The sequence below is a fragment of the Lontra canadensis genome, unplaced genomic scaffold (genome assembly GCF_010015895.1).
Source record: "Lontra canadensis isolate GAN:19392208 unplaced genomic scaffold, GSC_riverotter_1.0 scaffold49, whole genome shotgun sequence".
Classification (NCBI taxonomy): domain Eukaryota; kingdom Metazoa; phylum Chordata; class Mammalia; order Carnivora; family Mustelidae; genus Lontra; species Lontra canadensis.
The window spans coordinates 7,362,857-7,383,977 of record NW_022631043.1 but is presented as its reverse complement, the minus strand read 5'-3'; the positions used below and the strand labels follow the sequence as shown (position 1 = coordinate 7,383,977).

The following is a 21,121-nucleotide window of genomic DNA, read 5'->3' as shown; positions in this document are numbered from 1 at the left end:
AGAGGAATTGCTGTGGATTCGCACGTGTGTATTATATTGGGAAGGAGACTGGGGGAGGCTGCCGAAGCAGGGTGGGGGAAGAGCTGCCCCCTCTCTCTGCAGGACTCCTTCCCTTTTGTCTCTCCCCCCTCCTGTGGGGTGCCCACGCCTTTCCCCACACGCCTGTCCTCCCGAGCTCTGGCGTGCTCTTCTGTCCAGGGCTGGACAAGGCAGGACCCTGCCACGCTCATCTCTGGGGCCGGGAGCAGCTGTCACCAAGCAGGAAACATAGGAGGTGCCCGATGGGTATTTATGGGCGGAACTCCCTGTCGTGTGCTTCCCACAGAGGTGCGGTGTCAGCCTTGGTCAGGGTGGAAACAACCAGCATCCAGCTTCCTCGTCATCTAAGAGTGGCTCTCACTGTCTGGGTCTGAGGACGTAGACGGATATGTCTCCTCCAGGAACAGGGCTGGGAGCACAGGTCCTGTAAGGTTTGGGAAGATCCCATGTGACGTGGCCTTGCTGGGTTCCAGGACAGTGGCTCATGTGTACAAGAGATTGACCCACTGAAAGTGCTTTTCACATCTCGTAGTTCAGTTTTGTCCCCTCAACAGCACTGATGAATAGAATGGCCCCATCTCCCCATGTTATGGAGGACACAACTGGGGCTCACAGGCGTTCATTAGCCTGTCCAGTCTCAGAGCCAGCAAGCAGGACAGCCAGCACCGACCACGAGGCTCCTCCTGCTGACATGTCTACAGAGTGTGGCAGAGAAAACCAGATGTGGGGACCAGGCAGACTTGAATGCCAACTCTTCCACTCCCTTGCTGGGTGACCTTGGGCTGGTCCCTTAACCTCTTTGGACCTCAGTTTCCCAGTCTGAGGGATTCCCAGCACTGTAGCAATTTCTTGAGTCATTGTTAGGATTCATTCAAATAGTCTCTATCAGCTCCTCAGCCTGGTGGCTCAGAGCACAGCCTCGGGGGCCATGCCTGGTCCTCTCCTGGCAGCCGTAGGACTTAGAGCGGAAAGGCTCATCTCCCCGTGCTTCGCTGTGCTCACCTGTGGCCGGAGGGTGACCATAGTCCTCCCCCACGGAGTTGCTTTGAAGATGAAATCGGTTCAGGGGAGGCACTCAGGACAGCCCCGCACACGGTTACCGAGCTGTGTGTCCCTGGGCAGGTCACTTAGCTCCTTTGAGCCTCCATTTTCTTCCATTCCTTGTCGTCGCCATTTTTACAGAGGAGGAAGCTGAGACACAGAGACGTTAATTAACATGCTTAAGGTGCTCAGCCAGAAAGTGATTGAGCCGGGATTCAAATCCCTGCTGGCTGGCCCCTGAGCCCACAGGCTGACTCTCCCTGTCCCCACAGACACATGGCACTTGGTGAGAACCAACTCAGCAAGCCCATGGCTGATTATTGCAAAACCTTGACCCGACGCCAGTGTGGGTATTAAAGAGAGGTCCCCTATGCCGTGGAGGTCAGAATGGGTCATCCTCTGTCTTTGAGGCCCCCCGAGTACCCTCGAGTCACATGTGGATTACAGCTGTGAAAACCAGACCCATGCAGGCAGCAAGGCTGTGCCTGAAAGATAATTAACTAAAACTCTGGTCATGTATGAAATTGGCTCACCGAGAGTGTGTGTTATTTCATTTACTTGTTCGCCCACTTATGTAACATTTATTCCCAGAGCTAATGTTCTGGGGGGAACAGAGGAGAAGCACCCTCTTTCCTGCCCGGGCTCCGTGAGGCGGGGAGGCGGGTGTGCAGGTGATAAGTTTTGGATGATTGACCCCGTGGAGGTCCACCCCAGGAGGCCTGAGAGCTCGCTACATCTACCTGGGAGAGCCACGGAAGGAGTTAGAAAGCAGGAGATGTTGAGCTCAAAATGCAGGATCAAAAAGGGAGTCCTCGAGGCAGTTGCGCAGGCGAAGGGAAGGCCTTGGGGTCCGCAAGCGGGCTGTGTTCAGGGAGTGATAGCCCTGCGGAGGCAGAGGGGCTGGAGGGTATGAGAGAAGAGAGGGAAGGTCCGGGTCCGTAGGCCCTCGGGGCAACTGAGAGCCTGTGTCCAGCTTCATGGGGGCATCTCCACTGGTGGGCGGGCTTGGACGGGATGGAGCCGGGTGTGGAAGTCTCTGGAGGTAGTGCTTTGGGAACAGGTGGCTAACACCTAAATGGAGGGAGTGCAGTGGGGACAGAAGGTCAGGAGGGGGTGGTCTGCAGCCCTCCCTCGCTCTGGGTAAAGGGGATGGGACCATCTGGGGGGCTGCTGTGTGTTTTGCTTGGGACAGCTAGGGTTGGGGTGCATGTTGAGCTCGGGACACCGATGCAGGAGTAGACCTGGCCACAAGTGAGGAGGTCTGGTGCGCTGCCTTCAACGTGGAGACAACCAGGTGGCAAATGGACTTACAGTTGGGAAGGAGCTCAGAGGATCCAAGCTGGAGAGGAAGACCTGGGTGTGGTTCCCGCTCAGGAGTCTGTTCAAGCAGAGAGGATGTGCTCGCCCAAGAAGAGGGCTGAGAGGGAGGGGAGTGGGCTGGGGAACGGGAGAAGTTAGAGCCGCACAACCCACGGTGGCCCCCCTTTCCTTCCAGGCCCCCAGTGTCCGCTGCCGTTCAGCACTCCGGATGTGGCCGGTGGAGTGATCCTGTGTGAGCGAGCCTCGGGTGCAGGAGGAGCCCCCGTCCAGCGATGCCGGCTGCTGTGCCGCCCAGGCTATCGGAGCGCCTTCCTGCCGGGGCCACTGGTCTGTAGCCTTGAGGAGCAGCGCTGGGTGTCCCAGCCGCCCCAGCCCCACGCCTGCCAGCGTGAGTGTCCACCCAGCACCCAGCTTTCTCTTGGGGCTCAGGGCGGAGCACCTGCATTTTCCCCCGCCTGTGTGCAGCATTTCCATGGTAAGCCAGGTGGCATCAGGAGGAGGAGAGAAGGCCCCACGAAGCATGTTCTAGAAGGAGCAGATGTGCCTCACAGACTCCTAGGGTTAAGCTTTATTTGGGACTTCTCTGGGACGATCTGCTCCTTGGGAAAACTGCCAGCATCTCGGGCTCTCCTGGGATGTCGTGGATACAGGACTATAAGTAGGAAGTAGGTGTCCCAGTGGCCATATTGGTTACTGTGGTGTCGACAAGCTCAGAGCTGTTTGTCTGGGCTCTGAGAGCAACGCTGCCTCATGAGCTCCTCTCTCTCCTAGCTTGGTCTGGGGCTCCGTGGCTAATGCCTGGCAGAGCTCTGGGGCCTGGACCCTCTAGGTGGGCATCAGTTCTGATAGCTGTGTGGCTGGGCCCTTGGAATATCAGCAGAGGTCCTCTCTCCTGCTCTCCCAGCGAGCCTGTTGGTGCGCCCACATGGCTGTGAGGCCTTAGTGGGCTCTGACTACATCTGCCTTGGCTGACGCTGGCAATGATTACTCACAGGCTAGCAGGGCTGGGGTGGGTGCTGGGACCTGCACGGGGTCCCCCCAGGGCACTGGGAGGAGTGTCTGAGACAGATGCCCAGATCCTGGGGCTGTCACAAGCCTCTGGTGGTTGTCAGAAGACAGTATTTGTGGCAAAGCTGCTTGGGATCAAAAAAGAAAAAAGAAAAAAAAGAACAAATATGCTATCCAGAAGAGCATCTGTGTGGCTCAGGTGGTTAAGCGTCTGACTCTTGATTTTGGCTCAGGTCCTGAGCTCAGGGTGGTGGGACCAAGCCCCGCATTGGACTTTGCACTGAGTATAGTGTCTACTTAAGATTCTCCCTCTCCCTTTGCCCCTCTCCCTGATTAAAAAAAAAAAAAATGTCCAGACAAAGGTCAATATGATTTGGACAAATAAATGGTCTGTCTCCCTGATAGTGACAAAGTGGCCTAAGCTGAAATTAAGACCAGGCTAGTCAAGACTAGATCTAGAGTAAGGCACTTGGGAGAAGAGGGGAGTGGGTCTTGAACCCTTAACGTTGTATGCAGGGCCATTGTATATGACTGTATGGGTTGTGCACTGAACAATCTTAGAGTATGCCTTTCATATAGTCCATGGTGTCCCATCTTAACTGGCAAAATCCTATGTAGCAGCCCTGTTTTGAATGCAAGATAACATGGAAGATTTTCTAAGAAGAATATCCCGCCTGGAGCCCCAAAATGTAGAGCAGTGTGCTTTAGAAGCCGAGGCAGGACTGAGCACGCCATGAGGATGCTAAGTAATTTCGGAGCCATCATGCTAAGAGGTGCTTAGACTCTGAGGATGATAGTGCAAGGGGGTAGTGCTTGTGTGTTCTAAGCTAGATGAAGAAGGGTGATTTCACAGAGAAAAACAAAGAAAAGAAAGGCATCTCACAGGTGTGTTGCCTATGTCTGCTGACTTCCGGGGCTTGCACGCAGGGCCCCAGCTGTGGCAGACCCTCCAGACCCAAGGACAGTTCCAGCTCCGGCTCCCGCCTGGCAAGATGTGCAGTGCTGACTACGCGGGCTTGCTGCTGGCTTTCCAGGTCTTCATCTTAGATGAGCTGGTGGCCCGTGGCTTCTGTCAGATCCAGGTATGTCCCTGACCTTCCGCATGAGTGGGGGCTTGGACTGGGCTCTGGGTCACTGTGGCAGAGGACCTCAGGGCTCAAATGAACCTAGGGTTCGCCTCTCACTCATTTTACCAATAGGCAAAGTGAGGTTCAGGACAAGAACGTCCCTTGGCCAAGGCTAATCACAGAGTGGTGGGATGGAATCCATACTCATCACTGGCCATTCTTTCTGTGTAAAGATGTCAAACCAGATGTGTGCTGAGCGCTCACCAAGCATGGTTCACTGTTGGCTGGATTAGCAATGCTCATGGGCACCCTATTATTACTCCCGCTTTGTGGATGAAGCCTGGAGGGCTGGCATAATTGTCCAGAGCCACACAGCTGGGGATGAGGAGCCAGGCAGATGACATGGGGACAGAGCTGTGAGCGCCCATGGAGGACTGCCACCATCCATGGAAGAAGGGCTGTAGGAGAACGGAAATGCCAGGATGCACTCCCTGAACCACTGTGCCAGATGTGTCTTTAACAAACCTGCTAGAAGGCATAATGGACCCTCCCTGGAAGGACACTATTGCATGCCAGCAGACAGACCTAGTCTTGTGAATAATGAATGTCAGAGTTTTTAGCTATGTAATAAGCAAAGGCTTCTGTGATTTGAAGTCACAAGTATTCACAGAAGGAGTCTTTTTTTTTTTTTAAGATTTTATTTATTTATTTGACAGACAGAGATCACAAGTAGGCAGAGAGGCAGGCAGAGAGAGAGGGGGAAGCAGGCTCCCTGCTGAGCAGAGAGCCCGACTCGGGGCGTGATCCCAGGACCCTGGGATCATGACCTGAGCTGAAGGCAGAGGCTTAACCCACTGAGCCACCCAGGTGCCCCACAGAAGGAGTCTTTAAAAATTGCTCAATTTGGGGCATCAGGGTGCTCAGTCAATTAAGTGTCTGACTCTTGATTTCCACTCAGGACTTGATCTCAGGGTCTTGGGATCGAGCCTTGAGCCGGGCTCTGCACTTGGCAGGGAGTCTGCTTCAGGATTCTCCCCCTCTCCCTCTGCCCCTCCCCCTGCTCATATGCACACTCTCTCTCCCAGATAAATAAATCTTAAAAAACAAAAGTCAATCAATTAAGTAAGTTCTTGTTTTGTTCAAACCTTGTTAACTCATAGAGCAACTCAGTTTTAACCACTTATGCTAAAAGTTTTTGGAGAATATACATTTTCACAAAACCAAATACAGAGAGTCATACTTCTAAGACAAAGACAAACATCGATTGCCCCCTTTTATCTGAAGAAATGTACTTGACAACACGAGCAGTGACATGTATTAATTATTGAGCCCGGGCTCTGTTCCTGGGACTGGGCTAGAAGCTCTACAGCTTCTTATCACAGCACCTTGCCCCGTGAGCATCAGTAACCCCTAAGTTATAAGCATGTTAACTAAAGCCCACCGAAAGTAAGTAAGTTGCCCAGGATTTCACAGAGCTCAGTCCAGGTCCTTCTAGACTCTTTCATTACACCAGGTTTCTTTCTTTCCTCCCTTCCTTCCTTCCTTCCTTCCGTCCTTCCTTCCTTCCTTCTCCCATTTAACAAATGTTTGTGTGCCTGTCACAGGCTAGGGACAGTTTCAGGCACTGAGGACTAACAAAGGCAAAACAAAGCCAGGCACTAGTTAAAGCGGTCAGGACAGACTTTAATCAGTAATATACTAATGCTGTAGGGAAAAGGAATTCAGCTCGATTGGGACTCAACTTTGATTTGTGCCTGGACCCTCGTGATCCTCAGAGGGAAGAGGGGGTTACTGGTGCCTTGCCGCCTGGGGTTGGGTTGAAGGGAGGGTGGAAGGAAGTAACGTAAGGCACATTGTGACACCTGGTGTGGGCTCAGCAAGGTTGGCTTCTGACTCTGTTCTTTTTTTTTTTTTTTTTTAATTTGTTGTTGTTGTTGTTGTTGGGGAGGTGCCTGGGTTGCTCAGTCTGTTAAGTGACTGCCTTCAGCTCAGGTTGTGATCCTGGGATTGAGTCCTGCATCGGGCTCCCTATTCAGCAGGGAGTCTGTTTCTCCCTCTCCCTGTCTCTCTACCCCTCCTCCCCAACTTGTGTTTGGTCTTTCTCTCTCTCTCTCTCAAATAAATAGATTAGATCTTAAAAAATATATATATATATACAAATATATATTTATATATATATATTATACATATATGTATTTTTTTTTGAGAGAGAGAGAGAGAGAAAGTGAAGAGGGGCAGAGGGAAAGAGGGAATCTTAAGCAGGCTCCATGCCCAGCACAGAACCCAACTTGGGGCTCTATCTCATGACCCCAAGATCATGACCTGAGCTAAAATCAAGAGTCAGTTGCTCAACTAAATGAGCCACCCAGGTGCCCCAGTGACTCTGTGTTCTGGAACTTAAGGCATCTCTCTCCACGTAGGCAAAGACTTTTGGGACCCCTGTTTCCATTCCTGTCTGCGATGGCTCCACGGTGCAGGTGGAGTGTCTGACTGGGGAGCGTTTGGGAGTGAATGTCACGTGGAAGCTGCCGCTGAAGGATGTCCCACCGGCTTCTCTTCCTGATTTGCATGACATTGGTATGTTTGGCGACACTATGGCCTCGACATTATACAGCTTCTCGGAAGCTCTTTCTCCATCTGTCACATGGAGACCGTGGAGCCTATAATGCCTTCCCGGGAGCTGCTAACGAGCGAATTATGCCCTGGCCCTTGGAGGACCCAATTATTAAAAAGTATATAAAAATCAGCATCCTGCTAGTGGCTTACTAGAGTTAAATAATATCTCCTGATTACACTTCCGTGGATAGTTTCTAATTCTTCCTTCGATTTGCTGGGCACAGAGAGGGAGACGGTTGTGAAGAAGGGGAGAGTGGGGGGGTGGCGGATCTGAATTGGTTTATAATTTATGTTCTGCACACTTGCAATTATAACGCATCTCAGACCACTTATGCTCTTTAAACCCATTATGACACTGTGTCAAGTGGGGCAGGTGTGTGGATGAACTGAGAAAGTGGGAGGATCCGAGGAGGAGGAGCAGAGTGGACTGTACGATGGTGCTGTGAGCCAGTGTAGATATAATCTGTATTGTGGCCGGGGGTGGGCAGCCCCCTTTGCTCTCCTACTACCCAGTGGCCAGACACCCAGGGTCAGTCCTGGCTGCAGCTTGACTTCTGTTCGACGATGGGGAGCTTCTGGAAAATGCTGCCAGAGTGTGACCCCGGGGGAGAGACTGAGTGTCCCTCATTGTGCAGTCCTCGTGGCCATAGTATCCCCCAAACAGTGTTAGGAATCAGGGGTCCTTTTCTGCTGCTGGAAAGAGCTTGGAAGATTCATGTGTGTTTGAAGATGCAAAAGGAGGAGAGGTTTATTTCTGGTGTCCATACTGACGACTGTGATTTCAGGCCTTGGGCTTGCTTTCAGTAGCCTGCCGTAGCATGATGCTGATTGTGTGTGGGAATCCATCCCAGCTCCAGATGTGACATTCATCTGCTTTTTTCCTAGGAAATACTTATGGATCAACAGCTGGATACCTTTTCAGTGTTTAACTAACCACTGAGGTGGATGGCTGTGTTGCCCCCTGGAGGCTAGGCCTTCTCTTTGAGTGGTCCCATCATAGGCATTTGCTCTTAGAATCTTCACCGATTACAAGAGAGGCATTGTCAGCCCCATTTTGCAGACGGGGAGAGGGAGGTTCAGAGATTGTGGTTTGCCAAATGTTGGAAGAGTTGTGTACCCATATAGAACACCTGACATTACTGACTGAAAATAGGATATCTTGTACCGACGGGTCTCATGTTGGTGCCACAGAAATGACAAGATCCAGAGACCTGGGTTAAAGTCCTAGTTGCGTCACTGACTCTTGTGTAAACTTGGGCCAATCTGTCTCCTTCTATAGGCCTCAGTTTCTCCCTCTGTAAAATGAGTAACCAGGCAATGCTTACATCTCATTTCTATGTGGACATTCTGGGTGGCTCTGCCCCTTGGTCTCCCCTGGCCCTTGCAGAGAACAGTGGTGACATTCCTGCCTCATCCTGTGTCTTGCAGAGGAGGTCTTAGTCGGCAAGGATCTCATTGGACGCTTCACAGATCTGATCCAGAGCGGAGGGTTCCAGCTTCATCTAGATTCCAAGACCTTCCCAGCAGACACCTCCATCTACTTCCTTCAAGGAGACCATTTTGGCACCTCTCCCAGGACATGGTTTGGCTGCTTGGAAGGATTCCGCCAAGTCTTGGCTACCAGCAATGACACTCAGGACCCTCTGGGGTGCGGTAGGTCCACTCCTTCCCCTGGGACTGATGTTTTCAGACGTGTGAGGCTGTGGAAAAGGCCACCAGAGCCCTGGAGACAGGTCATTCTGTATGTACAGAGTGGGGAATCACTCATTTAATTGTCCAGCTAAAGCCTTTCAGTTATCCACTCTGTGTAGGCATGTGGTCATCACCCCATCAGGTAGTGGCCAAAACTAGAGACACAGGTGACATGACCGAAGTGATCGTTCTTCTTACTTCTTGCCAGGCTTGGGCCTTGGGGTCTGGGCCATGTTGTCTTTGTGGATAAGGCTGATGTCCATCCTGTGTGCCTGCTGACATTTCTTAGTCTGGTTATGGCAATGTGGTCCTCATCACCACATCCAAATGGCCATTGATCAAACTAGGACTTCACCCCTCGGGGGAGGTGATTCCTGGAAAAAGTTAACAGGGGTTGTCCTTCCTTGCCCTTCCCCTATGTAGCTTTGGAAGTGTTTTTTGTTTGTTTGTTTGTTTGTTTGTTTTTCCAAGAACGCAGCTGCAAGTTTATTGAATGGCAGCTGCATAAGTCTCTTTGGCCGCCATCACGAGTCAACACAAACTCTGGCCCTAAGATAATCCATATTTATCATCATCCAGCTCTATAGGTTTGAATTCCTGGTCTGGTCTCATGGAGCCAAAAACCATGGTGTCAGCAGGGCTGTGTTCCTACCAGAGGGGATCTGTTTCCTTGACTTTTCTGGGGTCTACACATTGCCCATATATCTTGGCTCGTGGCTTCCTTCCTTCATCTTTGAAGCCACAGTGCTGTAGCTCTCTGGACACTCTCATGGTCAAAGCTCCTTCAGACTCTGTCTTTCCCTTCTTATGACTCTGGTAGTCACACATAGCTGGGCAATCCAGGACACTGTCCCTATCTTCGGGTCAACTGGTTGGACCAGTTTCCCTTTGCTGTGTAACCTACTGTGTTTGTGGCTCCCGAGGATCAGGATGTGGCTGTCTTTCCTGCCTCCTACTTCCAAGGGCTCGCGATGAGAGGCCTTCCTCCCCTGTGGCATGAGACAGAGGAGCATTGTTGCTGAGCTGCAGAAAGGGAAGATGTTTTTCAGTTATTTATTTTCCATTATTTATATTGGTTGTAACATAAGAACTACACAGCCTCTCCTCCTGTGAAATGGGCCAAGTTCTAAACTCCACATTGGATTTAAGATCCAGCTGACTTTTACCACAGAAACCCAGAGATGCACCCACCGCCCCCACTGCCCACTAATATCTACAGAAGATTTTGCAGTTTACAATGCACTTTCAGAATTATTTACCACTCATGATGGGCCCTGGTGGCACATCATTCCCCCATTTAACAGATGAAGAGTTTGAAGCTCAGATGAAATGAGCTAGAGCATGTGTCGTGTCCAGAGCAGAGATGACTCAAAGGAGGGACTCAGCTTCATAAAACCAATCATCTGTGGGTGTGTAACCCAAGGTCCTCTGGGACCAGAGCTCATGCTCTTTCTATCCCATAGAGATGCCCAAACAAAGAGGATAAGAAGTAGGTGGAGTGGAAGGTGTTATCTGCCAAGGTGGGTGAAACAGGTTCAGAGAGATGGAGGCGTTCAGAACACTTGCCATTGTGTTCTTACATTTACCAGGAAGAGCCCTGGACTCCATTGCTGTGTATATGTGTGTGTGTGTGTGTGTGTGTGTGTGTGTGTGTGTGTGTTGGGGAAGAGTGTTGCGGGGGTGTATTTGGAGGAGCAGCAGCAAGAATCTGCTTTTGTATTCACCCCAGGTAGTGTTGGGAAGGGAGTCCAGGAACCCCATGTCGGTGCACTCCCTGGAATATGGTGCCCAGAGGAGGAGGATCAGGAGATGGAGACAGGTGCTAGGCAGGGGCCAAGTGAGAGATCCTTTACTGGCTCTGCCTTTGCATTCCCCCCACCCCATGACCCTGCTCCTGCATATAAAATCAAGCCCTGGTTCAGAAATATGATCCCGAGTTTCCTTCTAGGGAACTCCTTTGGTGATTAGATTATTTCATGTCTAACAAGATGGGTAGCCCAGCTCAGCCATAAAGACGGCAGGAGAGGCCGAGCTAAGAGCACAGCAGTCTTGTCTAAAGGATGGTAAGCGGTGGGGGCACTGGTGGGTAGAACTCAGGGTGGCAGAGTTTTAGAGTGAGTGGGAACCACAGGGTGGCCTGGAAATGGGACTAAGTAAAAGGTTCTGCCTGGGCTACGCTTGCTGCAGGACAGGACTTGGCACTCTTGTTCCACAAAGGGCCGGAATGCAAGTATTCTGGGCTTCCTAGACAATACAGTTTTTGTCTCAGTGACCTAACTCATCCATGGTAGGGAGAAGAGCATGGCTGTGTTCTAATAAAGCTTTACTGGCCAAGCAGAAGGGGAGTTGCATTTGGCCCATGGGCTGGAATTTGCCAGTCCTAGCTCTAGATAAACCTACGTTCTGTTTCACCGCTGCTATAGCTCTTCATTGACTGCAAAGAATCGTTGATGGCACCATTCAGCCCTACCTCCTTATTCCAAATGTTTAGAAAGACCTGGAATGGAGATCACAAAAGCAGCACTGAAAGCTCTGGGTTTTTTTCTGCTGTCAGTAATAATATCTACTTGTTACTGAGTTTCTAATATGTGCTGGGTCTTCCTAGCATTTCTGTGGTCTAGAGGGTCAGGTATTATCAATCCCATAGTTTGGATGAGGGAGCCAGTGGTATTAGGAAACTGCTCTTGGAAGTCAAGTGGATACAAGTCCTGGGTCCAACACCTTCTCAGCGTGGGTTCTTGGGACATTGCTCATCCTTGCTAGGCATAATCTGAAAAATAGGGAAAATAAGACCTATTTCATGGGGGTCGTGGTTTGCACAACATCATGTAATCAATACAAGTATATCCCTTCACACGTGGGAATGCTCCACAAATGGCCTTGTTGATTGGCCCTGCTGGGATCCAAACTCAGCTCCACTGATTCCAGATGCTCTGTCCTCTGCAACAAAGGGGCTCTTAGTGAAATCACACCGTTGGATTCTTGTGTCTATTCTTATTGGCTCTTTGCCCCTTCTGAGGCACATCTTGAACACAGCTGTGTGGCTGCAAGCAGAGCGCTGTCCTATGGAGACGAAGCAGGGTTTCTGTGTGTCATCTCAGGGGGCTAAGCTGTATGATTCCCCCTGGAGGGCAATGACTCAGGGGGTTGAGTGGGAATGTCCCCCTCCCGTGACTCATGTAGGCATGGAAACTTGTGTTCTGTGAACAGAGACCACAGGGAGGAAGGGGCTTGGTTTGCAGCTTCGATGGGGTCAGTTACATTCACCCTCTTGCCTCCAGGCCAACCACGCAGCTTCCCTTTAGAATGACCAGTCGGCCGCCTTCATACCAGTTCAGTCCACTAAGGAAAATCTTAGAGAAATTATCCGGATTTTCTATTTTCCATTCTAGACAGCGTAAACTTTCACTCATCCACTACAAGTTCTTATAACAGAGCTAGTTCTCTATTTTTTTTCCCCTGAAGTAATATGTTACATCTTGTTTCCTCCCTCCTCCTTTCTTTCCTCTTTCTTTCTTCTTCCTGTCTATGCGTGTAGCCATCCATTCAAGTTTTCAAATCGTAATTATGTGTTAAACATCAGTTTGCATACTTAGGCAGGCCAAGGTCATAGCTCTGTGTTTAAAGAACTCACAGTCTGGGTGTGGAAGAGGGAAATGAAAAGCCAGATAAATGTCCATGTCAAAGCCTTTGACGTTGCAATCAGGGCATTCAGGGAAGACTTGCTGGGGCGGCAGGGTCGGCTTGACGTCTTTTTTTTTTTTTTTTTTTTTAAGATTTTATTTATTTGTCAGAGAGAGAGAGGGAGAGAGAGCGAGCACAGGCAGACAGAATGGCAGGCAGAGGCAGAGGGAGAAGCAGGTTCCCTGACGAGCAAGGAGCCCGATGTGGGACTCGATCCCAGGAGGCTGGGATCATGACCTAAGCCGAAGGCAGCTGCTTAACCAACTGAGCCACCCAGGCGTCCCTCGGCTTGACGTCTTGAAAGGCATGTTAGAATCGCTGCTCAGGCAAGAACAGACAAGAAGTGGGGTGTGTGCCTGTGTGTGTGTGCATGCATGTGCGTGTGCATGCGTGCCCCCGTGCTGAGGGTGCTACAGTGCTGAAGGGCATTCCAGAAGAGGAGACTGGTGCAGGGTGTCGCAAAACTGTGGCTGTAGGGGGACAGTGCAGGTGGCTTATGTGGCTGGAGAGTGGGGTGTGTGGGGGATATGACAGGAGACATACCCAGAGAGCTAGGAAGGAGCCAGAATGGGAGGGGCCTGTGGCCTGCCAGGGCCAGCCTGCGGGGGTTGTTGGGGGGAGGATTTCAGGTTGGAGAGTGACAGGGCCAGATATGGGGTTGAGCAGAGCAGGTTAAGGAGTGAAGGATGCTTACACTTCCTCCCAGATGTCCTTCCTCCGCAAAGACACGTGTGTCATTGTTTGGGGCCCATCGGGATGGGTTGGCAGGAGGGACAGCATGACCTGGAAGTTTTTTGAAGCTCTCATACTCAAACCAGCCAAATTGTCTCGTTTTATGAAGGAGGAACTGAGACCAAAAGGGTTTCTGATGAGTTCGTGGAGGGGGTTAATTGATGGATAAGCCCAACCTGTTGCTGAGGATGGAGGGGTTCTTCGAGAGCCCACACCTGCCAAGGGAGGGTGAGGATATCGAGCCTCTACCTGGTGCTGACTTACATGGGGTTTCCATGGGTGGAAAGGCTTTGGCGGCACAAGCAGAGAGAAATGGGACACAGGTTCCTGGTGCATGGTCGTGAGGCCTGCAAGTTACTGAGCTTGCGACAAGAATTAGTCCCTGCTTCCCTCTTTGGCCCCTCGTCCTGCACGCTGGGTTCGCAAGCAGAACACCTCGGGCTGGTGGAGAAGGCTTTGTTTTCCTTCAGCAACGAATCTGGAGACTTCCTGAAAAAACAGTCACAGTCCTGGGGTTCAAGCACTCGAGATGATCAGCGAGCTGACTCATAGGAATAATGAAACCCCACTCTCTAAGGGAGGGTATTAATCGCTCAGGGCGGACCGGAAAACACAGTGCTCAGTTTCCAGGCTGTTTCTCGAGTTTCTGGTTTACTCAGACGTGCCGAGTACGTGTGCACACTGGTAGTGCGGGTCAGGTCAACACTGCTCCACGTCCCACACGTCCGCGCTCACTTCTCCGGCAAGGGAAGGTGGTTGAACTGGTGGATGGAGCAGGGAACAGGGCTCACATCCCACCTCTTCCACCTCACCTCCTGGTCCGCCTTGACTTTAAGCTTCAGCTGTCTCCGGTCTAGGAGAAGGTACCTTTCTCATAGGGTCTTGAGATAACACGTTGAAACAGTCTGGCACCATGCTTGGCATAGCCTCTGATTTTACATCCTCACCGCCCTTTGCAGAAAAGCATACTAGGGAGTCAGCGCAAATGTCCCAAGGCTCTGCATTCTCTTCTGTGAAATGAGGTTAAAATCCCAACTCACGGGTGTGTGGTGGTCATGTCCACGAAACATATGGCGGGGCGCCAGGCACAGAGAAAGTGTCCTAAGAGTGGACAAGCTTCCAGCCCCCACCTTCACCAGGGAACAGCTCACTTCTTCTGGAAGTCATTTGGCAATATCTTGGGAACACAACCCAGCACCAACAAAGAAAGCAGAAAGAACCTCTCTCTCCCACCCCTTCTCTGAGTTCTTAAATCATTGTGGCCTAGTTCATGTTCACTTTCTGGACCCTAACTTAGAACTCTTATAAGATAGGCGTCTCTCCAGTTGGAGTTTCTAGCTTCTCAACCCATGTCATATCAGAGGAAGCAAATTAGGAAAGACTGGGTGTCAGAGGGACAGAAAGCTCCAAGATTCTGCAGGCTAATGGGTAGCACTGGGAGGTGAGGGATGAGGCCAGTGAGGCATCTGGGGGCAAGATGCATGGAGGCTTCACTCTCAGGGTCACACTTGATATTTCTGAGTAAGTCAGAAACCCAGCAACCCAACAGTGAGGGCATCCACAAATCCTCCGTACTGGGTGTCTCACCTCACTGTGGTCGCAGATCTGAGCAATGCCACTGATGACCCACCAACAGGAAAGGGCCACATGAGTCAAAGGTGATGGTGTTGACCTGCTGAGATTACCCTGTTTGGACAGAAGGGGCACTGAGGCCGGCTCCAAGGAAGGATTCCCTCAAGTATAAAAATAGTGATGGGCGGGGGAATGGGTTAAATAGGTGATGGGGACTGAGGAGTGCGTGTGTCGTGATGAGCCCTGGACGGTGCATGGATTTGCTGAATCACGATCCTGTACACCTGAGATGGATATAACACTGGATGTTCATTAACTGGAATAAAAATAAAAACTTTAAAAAAATCACAACCATTTGCTGAGCACACATAAGAGTCTGGCATGATGATCTGTGCCTTCTGTACATCATCCTGCATTCCCATGGGATGATACTAACTTTCATGGAGGAGAAAATGGAGGCTCGAAGAAGTCCAAAGTCATTTGGGAGTAGCAGGCAGAGGGATATGAGCCAGTCTGGCCAACTCCAAAGCTTTTCCCCCTGGCTGGGCTCCACCATGGCCCTCACTTAAGGCAGTGTTCCCATGGTGACCGAGGGATGGACCCTCCTGTTTCAGGTTGTTCTCCAACCTCGTCTCCGGCCATTCTTCCCTTTGTCTACTAAGCTCTAAGCTTCATAGCTGGCTTTGTCTGGCTTTTTCCTTTCCATTCCTTAAATAATCCAAACTCATTCCTGCCTCAGGACTTTTGTCCTTGTGTTTCCCTCTGCTTGGGGTTCTCCTCACCTAACTCTTTGCCTAGGGCATTCCCCATCATTCATTGTCAAACATCACCATTCAGAGGGCTTCATTACTAACAAGTGCTGCTCTCCCGCCTCACTTTACCCATATCTGAAGTTCTTTTCTGATGCTTCTTATCCTACATCCTGTCAGCTCTTGGGGAGCAGGAAGCTTGTCTACCATTCCCATAGCTTAGCCTTGATTGTGGGAGCCTGGCAGGTAGCAGATTCTGTGGGTACTGGTTAAGTGAATGAGCTCTTGTGCTGCTGCTGGGAATTAGCATACCCTGTGTGTTTTGAGGTTCAACGACAAAGCAAGAGCCTTCTCTTTAACATCATTTATCTGTTGATCTTTTCTAGTTAAGTGTCCTGAAGGAAGCTATTTTCAGAAGGATATTTGTATTCCCTGTCCTGTTGGATTCTACCAAGAACGGGCAGGGAGCATGGCCTGCGTCTCATGTCCCCTGGGCAGAACGACCATTTCCCCTGGAGCTTTCAGCCACATGCACTGTAAGTTCTGCAGGGTTCTAGTGTGAAAGAGAAACCCTACAATGCAATGGGGACACAGCAGAGTGGCTCAACCTTGGCGCTATTGAAATTTTGGGACAGAACATTCCTTTTGGGGACTTCCCCATGCATGGCAGGATGTTTATTTAGGGACATCACTGACCCTTACCTATTACATGTCAGTAGCACACCCTCCCCTCAAGTTGCAACAATCAAACATGTCTGGAGACATTGCTGAATGTCTCTTGGGTGGGGCACATAGTTGTCCATGCTGGAGAAGCATTGCATAGAGAGCATAGTAATCAAAGGGGCCCCACCTCTGAATGCCTATACTCCTCTGCCAGGATCTAGGTCAGACATTTTACCTCTGTTATCTTATTAAATCCTATCGAACCCCATTCTGGGTAAATATTATTAGCCCAACCTTTACAGATAAGAAGGCGAAGACTCAGAGAAGTAATTTTACCAAAGTCATTCAACTAATAGGTAACATAGCTGGTCTTTGTTTGATCTTGGCATTGTCTGATTCTGAAACTTCTGATTTTTGTAAGTCACCTTATCAGATTGAGAAATGTAAGACATTTTCCACCCACAGTCATTACAAGTATGTAGCTCATGTTCCCTTTCTGGCCCTATAAATTTCTTAGGACTGAGTGTACATGTGGCCTTCCCATAGGTCATGTGATTTCACTTAGCCTACTTACTTGAGAGTCACCTGGGTATTGTTGGGTTTTTCCTAGCAAGGACCCACAGCCTGCCTCATTGTATGCATCTTTCCATGTTAGCCTAAAATTATGCTAACATGAAGCAAACCATCAAAGATTTAAATCTGAATAGATTTTAGAATTTTAAAATAATTCACTCAAAGAGATCAAGTCACCTTCTCTCATTAGTTTCCTGACCAGAAATAAAGATTTTATTAATTTATTGAGAGAGAGAGAGAGAAAACATGCAGGGGGAGTGGCAGCCAAGGAGTCCCTCAGAGTGACAAGCGGACTTTGCACCTAGCCGGATGGCAGGGCTCAATCCCAGGATCCTGAGATCATAACCTGAGCCGAAGTCAGACACTTAACCTACTAAACCACCCAGGCACCCCCGAGAGGAATATTTTCTTAAAAAGGGATCAATGCAATGCGCGGATCCTTGTTTATGAGGTGGCAGTGGGTGGGTGCTGTCGAAATGGCAGGGACGAGAGGAGGATCCTGAGGCTTCACACCAGCCAGATCCAGGTTGTTCCCCCCTCCTTCCTGCTGGCACTGTGACTGAGGGCTCCCTCGTTCCTTCTCTGAGTGTCAGCTTCCTTATCTGTTAGATGGGGCTCATGATACCTCCCTCATAAGATGGTTATGACGCATGTCTTAGTTCGGGCTGCTGCGTACAAATTATCCTAGATTAGGTGGCTTCAACAACAAATGTTTATTTTTCATGGTCTGGGAGGCAGGAAGTCCGAGATCAGGGCACTGGTATGGTCAGGGTCTTGGTGAGGGCCCTCCTCCTGGCTATACCCTCACGTGGCCTTTCCTTGGTGCATACACAGAGTGAGGGATCTCCTGTGTCTTTGTCTTCTCTGTAAGGGCACTGATCCCATCACAGGGACCCCACCCTTATGACTTCTTCTAAACCTAAGCACCAGAGTCTTACCTCCAAATACCATCACACTGAGGGGTAAGGCTTCAACATCTGAATTTGGCAGGACATAAACCTTCAGTCCACAACAACGTGCGGCCCATTAAGATATTCAAGGTGAGCCGTAAGAATCATCCCCATCCTGCTTTGGGGGTGAGTTTTGATTGCATATCCATGCAGAAGTGGAGGACTGTCATATCATCCCCATTCTCCTGGGTGTCTTCCTTGAGGAACAGAATAGATTTCAGTGGGTGAGTCTCCAGAGTCAATGGCAGAGTCTACTCTCAGGGTATGTTTGTATCTAAGAACATCTCCATGAAGCATTAATATCACCATTCTGCCTGTGTTCTTGTCTGATCCGTGTTCTTAGATGGAATTATATGAAAGAGAAGCACAAGGGAGGAGGGTCTGCGAAGTTTTAAGAGATGTCAAGTGATTACAGTATTTCCTTGGTTTCTTTCTTGGTGTTAGGCTAGCTCTTAGAATCTCAATTCCTCTATACTACTGTTCTCACCCACAAATACTTTCCTCCTCTGTTTCCTAACTGTGCAAGTCTACCAGATGATTTCGGAAGTTCTGTTGATAACCGAGTAGCTCTTTGTTTATTTGTTGGTTTATTGATGCTTTGATTCATATATGACATGCATTGGCATGCAAAACATCCTATTTAAAAAGTAGCCTTTGTAGTCTCTCCCCCCAAAGTTGTAATTGATCATTAGTTAGTCATATAACTAATAGTCTTAAAATAGAGAAAACTAGATGTTCACAAGTCCTGGGCTGCATGAAAGAACATTTTCCACTTCTTGCCAGCCCTGGAGAACCAAGTCAAGGTATTCTCTTTTGATATCATTCATCAAAAATGTATCAAGCCCCTTTTTTAATCTTAAATTTTTATTGAATACATGAAACAAGTAGAGATAAATTCCCTGTCCTAAGGGAGTTGAGAGTCTGATAGGAAAAGAAGACATGTGAGTATGGAGATGAATGTGTGTAATTATTAATATAATGAAGATGGTTGTTTTATGCTACTATAGCAACTGACACCAGGTCTGGAAGGACAAGTGGGGGCTAATCATGGAGCAGGTGGAGAAGAGAGACTTTGGGGCAGAGGAAATAGCTTAAGCACAGGAATAGAGTTATTTATCCATGGATTCAGCTAGTATTTATTGATTGGGTCTTTTTTTGGAGGGAGGAGTGTTTCTGGACCCAATTCCAATGTGTGTGTGTGTGTGTGTGTGTGTGTGTGTGTGTGTATGGTGGGGGTTTCCCCACACGAACCATAAGCAATTTGGACACTATCCTCTCAGAGATAGTACCAGATCCCACAGATTGAGGACTCAGTCCCATAAGAATGACCCCACTGCCCCCATCCTGTGCCTAGTGGAAAGCCCAGGCTACTACCTGTGTTTCTGATGGACAAGCTACAGGCTGGGAGCTCCACTGACCCCCCTCCCACTCAGGTGTCGCTCATAAGTCCAGGTTCTTATGTGTATTTCCAACCAACTGGCTCTGAAGCCGAGGTTCCCACTGCCTCCTCCTCGGGTGTGATTAATTTGCCAGAACAGTTCACAGAACTCACAGAAATGTTTTACTCAGTAGACTGCCAGTTTATGATAATGCGGTAGATCTCAGGACCAGGTAGGTAAGACAGGCACAGGGTGTGGCATGGGCAAGAGGCCTGGAGGTTCCACGCCTCTCCAGGCACATTGCTCTCCGCACATCTCTATGTGTTCGCCCACCAGGAAGCTCTCAGAACCCCATCTTCTGAGTTTTTAGGGATGTTTCATTACAAAGCACGCTTGATTGAATCACCTGCCATTGGTGATCAGAGGTCAGGGGTAGAGACTGAAAGTTTCAATGCTCTGGTCACATGTGTGGTTGTCTTGGCAACCCCATCCTTAAGAGCAGTCCCAAAGTGACCTCTATGATGTGACAAAAGACACCTTTATGGCTTTCACCACTTAGGAAATGACAGGAGCTTTCAGGGACTGGGTGCCAGAAATGAAAGGAAGTCCAAATATTTCTTATTATAAATCACAGTCTCACAATGGGGGAGCTTGTGTTATGGCAGACACTGAGCGAGACCCTGGGATCCTATAGGGAGCAAAACCAGATCAAGTTCGTGCCAGCTTGGAGGTTCTCTAGGAAGCGAGGAGGGCAGTTGTCAAACTGTTCATTCACAGGGACAAATGGAAATAAAAGCCATGCTGCAGCTATGGGGAGAGGTATGGAAGGATGGGAGCATGCAATGGCGAGATGTTGGGGTCCCGGGGCCTCCCTGAGGAAGCAGGGATTGCATCGAGGGCTGCATCCGAGACGAAGGAGAGCTCTGGGCGCTGAGTGCCCTGTGGACTGTGGAAGCACAGGGGGCGTGTGTATAGTTAGATGGGCGCAGCCAGACCTCGGGGTTTAGTGGCTCCCCCAGCAGTCTTTTGACCAAAGGGTGGGAATACTGATGAATTTGAAGCTGGGGAGTGTCTGGGTGAGACCTGTGACTTGCAATCAGATGTCAACAACGGGCCACCTGGGACCACCAAGGAAAGGGGTCCCGAAAGCACATCAGTGATGGTGAACTCATGTCTCCGTTGCAGGTGTCACTGAATGTCAGAAGAGTGAGGAGGGCCTGTGGTGTGACCAGAACGGCCAGTACCAAGCCAGCCAGAGGAACAGGAACAGTGGGAAGGCCTTCTGCGTGGACGGCGAGGGGCGGAGGCTACTGTGGTCAGAAATGGAGGCCCCTCTCTCCGACTCCCAGTGTCTGAGTATGTGCTGGGGGTGAAATCAGCCACGTGACTGGGGAGAGGGCATGGGCTCTCAGGGGACTTCTAGAAGCAGAGAAACCCATGAGATGCATTTGTTTCTGACTTTATTTTGGAAATTTTTAATCTATGTAGGATCTGAAAGTGGGATAAACAAGTCACCTACCACCTAGGTCCAAAAACTGTCAGCATTTTCCTCCTTGTTCTTTCTCTCTCTTTTATTTTTGATCATTGGATAGTAAATTTCAGACATCACGAACATCACCCCCAAATACTCCAGTGTGTATGAGGCATGGATTTAAAAATAATTAATGAGCTGAGTTTCCCGTTCTTGTGGGCAGTGTGCCTCTAATAAGCTGGTCAGCTTTTCTCTTTCATCTGGATATTGTGGGAAGACTTGAATGCCAGTCCTGGTTCCATAACTTACTTGCTGGGTGACCAGAGCTAATCTCTCAACTTCTCTGACCCTCAGTGCCCCCAGCATTCTCCTGACCCTGAAGGGCCAATGCCATCCTACAAGGGCAACGAGCATTCACTGAGCACCATCCTGAGCAAGGCACAGCTGTTCAGTGACGTGATGGGTGGGAAAGTCCTGGGTGAGCCGACACTTGACCTACAATAGCAAGTGTGATGGGAGTCGTCGAGTCAGAACTAGTTCTATCTCGGTGGTGCCCTTAAGCATC

The 21,121-nt window shown here is 49.8% G+C and overlaps 1 protein-coding gene across 1 annotated transcript in view; it reads left to right on the top strand.

The window, feature by feature from the left end:
- TG (thyroglobulin) overlaps positions 1–21,121 on the top strand; it is a 236,675-nt gene that overhangs the window by 31,370 nt on the left and 184,184 nt on the right. The window contains exons 17-22 of the mRNA XM_032873495.1: positions 2,576–2,788; positions 4,336–4,490; positions 6,896–7,052; positions 8,520–8,744; positions 15,907–16,056; positions 20,271–20,441. Of these exons, the coding sequence (XP_032729386.1) occupies positions 2,576–2,788; positions 4,336–4,490; positions 6,896–7,052; positions 8,520–8,744; positions 15,907–16,056; positions 20,271–20,441 (1,071 nt within the window). The remainder of the gene's footprint in view (positions 1–2,575; positions 2,789–4,335; positions 4,491–6,895; positions 7,053–8,519; positions 8,745–15,906; positions 16,057–20,270; positions 20,442–21,121) is intronic.